Source organism: Macrobrachium rosenbergii, chromosome 8, assembly GCF_040412425.1.
Source record: "Macrobrachium rosenbergii isolate ZJJX-2024 chromosome 8, ASM4041242v1, whole genome shotgun sequence".
Classification (NCBI taxonomy): Eukaryota; Metazoa; Arthropoda; class Malacostraca; order Decapoda; family Palaemonidae; genus Macrobrachium; species Macrobrachium rosenbergii.
Window position 1 is genome coordinate 32,229,846 of NC_089748.1, and position 5,000 is coordinate 32,234,845.

Genomic DNA, 5,000 nt, shown 5'->3' on the forward strand with positions numbered 1-5,000 from the left:
TGTTTTTCACGAAATTGTGAATCTCTTAGCAAATAATAATAATAATAATAATAATAATAATAATAATAATAATAATAATAATAATAATAATAATAATAATAATATAATGGCTGCATTATGCGAATTGATTTTATACTGAGCTTTCTCAATTCTTGCGGACTGTCCCTCGATGGGCCGGAGTTCAATTCCCCGGCCGGCTGATGAAGAGTTAGAGGAATTTATTTCTGGTGATAGAAATTCATTTCTCGCTATAATGTGGTTCGGATTCCACAATAAGGTGTAGGTCCCGTTGCTAAGTAACCAATTGGTTCTTAGCCACGTAAAATAAGTCTGATCTTTCGGGCCAGCCCTAGGAGAGCTGTTAATCAGCTCAGTGGTCTGGTAAAACTAAGGTATACTTTTTTCTCAATTCTTCTAATCGCATTTCCTGCACATCAATATTAGTCAATAGTTGGCCAATGTTCATATCCCGATTGATAAAACAGCGTATTTCTTACAGCAGAAATTATTTAAACCATTACAGCCGGTTACTTAAACATGGGATATAGATACGTAGATTTTACATAATTAAAATCTACGGATGTACATCCCATGTTATAGTAACCTGCCGTAATGGTTTCAACAAAGAATTTCTGCTGTAAGAAATACGCTGTTTTATCCAATCGAAATATGAACATTGGACAATTATTGACCAATACTGATGTGCAGGAAAAGCGAATTATTAGAAGAATTGAGAAAACTCAGTTTAAAATCAATTCGCATAATGCAGCCATTATATTCAGCAAAACTTGCCTCAAAGGGGTCTTCTTCTTTCTAATAATAATAATAATAATAATAATAATAATAATAATAATAATAATAATAATAATAATAATAAGACTTTTTATTAGGTTTTTAAGATGCCAACAATTTTCTTCTGAATACCAAAACGAGAGAGAAATAACTAAGTTAATATAGCCCGTAGGGGGTAGTGCTGTCAGTGCACCTCACACTGTGCACTGTAGGTATTACTTAAAGTTCTTTGCAGCGTCCCTTCGGCCCGTAGCTGCAACCCCTTTCATTCTTTTGACTGTACCTCCTTTCGTATTCTCTTTCTTCCATCTTTCCTCAACCCTCTCCTAACAATTGTTTCAACGCCATTTTCAGCACTGAATGGCCTCATAGGTCCCAGCGCTTGGCCTTGGGTCTAAATTTTATCTTCCAGTTCCAGTCAGATTATTTAAGGCGTCACTTTGCTGCTGAAAATTAAGACAATATAAAAAGCATTCCAGGATTTCGGGTGAGCTGATTCCTTCCTCACACCCAAGACTTCTCACCTGTACTTATTCAGGATTTTGGCTCCGATCTCCTTGTGGAAGTTATAAGAGCTCTCTTTATCCTCGTGCTCGAGTTTGTCCTTGTACGCCGACAGGACGCGATCGAAGGGGTGTCTCACGAACATGAACTTCTTGTAGTTCGCCAACATCTCCTGGATGTTGCCCCTCAGCGAAGCCATCGTCGGAATGGAACTGTGTATCGTGTACCTGTGTTGGCAAAGAGCAGAGATGGTAGGAAATGTTACTCGAGGTTCTTTGCGGCGTTCCTTCGGCGCCTAGCTTGCGACCTATTTCATTTCTTTTGGCTGTTCCTCCGTTCATATTCTCTTTCTTCCACCTTACTTTCCTACAACCCTCTCCTAACAATTGTTTCATAAGTCAACTGCAAAGGTTTTAACCTCCTGTTATACCTTTCAAACCTTTGTAATCTCAGTTTCTCCTCCTGTTACACCTTTCAAATCTTTTTAACTCTCAATTTGCGTCGCAGCGCTGAACGACCTCGTCATCATAGGTCCCAGTGCTTGCTTGACCTTTGGCCTAAATTATACATTCTACATATACAACTATATATTTCCACTTTTATATTTTATTTTTATTTCCTCCTCCTTATGTTCACAAGAACTTACGCTAATGCTAGTGTCTGTTACCTGGAAAGCTTTGACAAATCTTTTTCGGGTTTGACGATTCCTGTCAACTTCATCCAGATGCGTTTCCAGCTCGTACACGCAACCTGGAACGTAAGAAGATTCCTGGAACGTTAGCAGATTCTTGCAGACATAAGCAGAGGTCTGATTCCTAAGACTACGACTGTTTTCAAGGATGGTGATTCATCTCCGAGGGCTGAGCAACTTTCTATAGGCCTACAGTCAAAGCTAAAGGACACTGTTCTATGTCCCATCGTATTTTAATTTTTTCAATTTTTTTATCATGTCTTGGGGAAGTGAGTACTTTTATTTTAAAAACTGCTGTTTCTGTATAATATATATATATATATATACATATATATATATATATATATATATATATATATATATATATATATATATATATATATATATATATATATATATATATATATATATATATATATATATATATATATATATATATATATATATGTGTGTGTGTGTGTGTGTGTGTGTATGTGTGTGTGTGTATACACAATCTTAAGTATAAACAGTCCAGTTAGCCGGGCACTTCTAAATGAATGAAACTGAGACGCACTTCTCATGGCATCCAACTGACCTTCGGCGTGAAACAGTAGATCGCCTGGCGCCGATGATCGAAGTGCATGTGACCGAGCATGAAGGCCGTCAAGGGCAGTGTCACGTTCAGGGTCCCACACATCTTCTGAAGGCTGTTGATGAGGGCGTCACTCCGAACTTTGGAGGGTTTCTTCGGGAGATCTGCAGGAGGAGTGTAAAGAAATGTAGACTTATTTCTGAAGGAGTAGTAGGGGATTATAGACTTATTTCTGAAGGAGTAGTAGGGGATTATAGACTTATTTCTGAAGGAGTAGTAGGGGATTATAGACTTATTTCTGAAGGAGTAGTAGGGGATTATAGACTTATTTCTGAAGGAGTAGTAGGGGATTATAGACTTATTTCTGAAAGAGTTGTAGGGAATTATAGACTTATTTCTGAAGGAGTAGTAGGGGATTATAGACTTATTTCTGGAGGAGTAGTAGGGGACTATCGACTTATTTTTGAAGGAGTAGTAGCGGATTATAGACTTATTTCTGAAGGAGTAGAAGGGATTATAGACATTTCTGAAGGAGTGGTAAGGGATTATAGACTTATTTCTGGAGGAGTAGTAGGGGATTATAGACTTATTTCTGAAGGAGTAGTAGGGAATTATAAACTCATTTCTGGAGGAGTAGTAGGGGATTATAGACTTATTTCTGAAGGAGTAGTAGGTGATTATAGACTTATTTCTGAAGGAGTAGTAGGGGATTATAGACTTATTTCTGAAGGAGTAGTAGGTGATTATAGACTTATTTCTGAAGGAGTAGTAGGGGATTATAGACTTATTTCTGGAATAGTAGGGGATTATAGACTTATTTCTGAAGGAGTAGTAGGGGATTATAGACTTATGTTTCTAAAGAAGTAGTAGGGGATTATAGACTTATTTCAGAAGGAGTAGTAGGGGATTATAGACTTATTTCTGGAGGAGTAGTAATGGATTATAGACTTATTTCTGAAGGGGTAGTAGGGGATCATTGACTTATTTCTGAAGGAGTAGTAGGGGATTATAGACTTATTTCTGGAGGAGTAGTAGGGGATTATAGACTTATTTCTGAAGGAGTAATAGGTGATTATAGACTTATTTCTGGAGGAGTAGTAAGGGATTATAGATTTATTTCTGGAGGAGCAGTGGGGATTATAAACTTATTTCTGGAGGAGTAGTAGGGGATTACAGACTTATGAACTTATTTCTGGAGGGATGGTAGGGGATTATAGACATACTTATTTCTGGAGGAGTACTAAGGGATTATAGACTTATTTCTGAAGGAGTAGTAGGGGATAATAGACTTATTTCTGGAGCGGTAGTAGGGGATTATAGACTTATAGACTTATTTCTGGAGGGATGGTAAGGGGATTATAGACATACTTATTTCTGGAGGAGTAGTAAGGGATTATAGACTTATTTCTGGAGGAGTAGTAGGGGATTATAGAATCATTTCTGGAGGAGTATTGGGGGATTATAGACTTATTTCTGGAGGGATGGTAGGGGGATTATAGACATACTTATTTCTGGAGGAGTAGTAGGGGATTATAGACTTACTTCTGGAGGAGTAATAGGGGATCATAGAATCATTTCTGGAGGAGTATTGGGGGATTATAGACTTACTTCTGGAGGGATGGTTGGGGGATTATAGACATACTTATTTCTGGAGGAGTAATAAGGGATTATAGACTTATCTCTGGAGGAGTAGTAGTGGATTATAGACTTATTTCTGGAGGAGTATTGGGGGATTATAGACTTATAGACTGACCCAGGCGCTACATAGGTGGTAGACACTGAAGAAAGGTGACTTAAGGCTTCTTTTTCATTTAAGAGGGGCACTGTGCAAACAGTACAATAATTTTCGATCAAGTAGAGAGTCTTCCTACCAGAATTGTATTGGAGTAAATATGCAGTTAATTTTCCTCGCTGTGGAACTCCTCAGTTCCAGAGGTCCTTTATTCCTCACACTGCTGTACTGTGGAAGAGCCTTCCAGAGTACGTCGTGCAATTGGAACTTCTTCAGAAGTTCAATTGAAGTTGCAATGCATTACCACCCTAAAGCGATTCTCTTTGCATTTTAATGATTTAAACATTTTTAAAATTCATTAATTTGTTAATTTGTTTTTTCTTTTCTGATAAGTGATCTCTTCTTTTTGTATTTCCTATCATTACCTTCTGTCACTTCTTTCAAATGGACTCCTTAATATTCTTTGGAAGCTTGAAGTTTAAGTCAGTGGCCCCTGTGGTGGGCTTGTTCCATATGAATAGATTCCGTCCTCTGAATAATAATATAGTGTTAATAATGACAGTACCATCAACATATTTCACCTACACGAAAGATACCTTTTCATGATATCCAACTAGAATATTCTTCATGGCAATGTGCACCAGTACTATATTCTTTTGTATCATTATAACTATTGTTTATTTATTTTTATCACTATACCTGTAGTGTAA

General features: G+C 37.2%; 1 protein-coding gene across 1 annotated transcript in view; it reads right to left on the reverse strand.

Annotated features, from left to right (window-relative positions):
* LOC136840665 (carbohydrate sulfotransferase 11-like) overlaps positions 1-5,000 on the reverse strand; it is a 29,524-nt gene that overhangs the window by 2,452 nt on the left and 22,072 nt on the right. The window contains exons 4-6 of the mRNA XM_067107375.1: positions 2,562-2,722; positions 1,964-2,046; positions 1,317-1,523 (exon numbers count right to left, since the gene is read on the reverse strand). Of these exons, the coding sequence (XP_066963476.1) occupies positions 1,317-1,523; positions 1,964-2,046; positions 2,562-2,722 (451 nt within the window). The remainder of the gene's footprint in view (positions 1-1,316; positions 1,524-1,963; positions 2,047-2,561; positions 2,723-5,000) is intronic.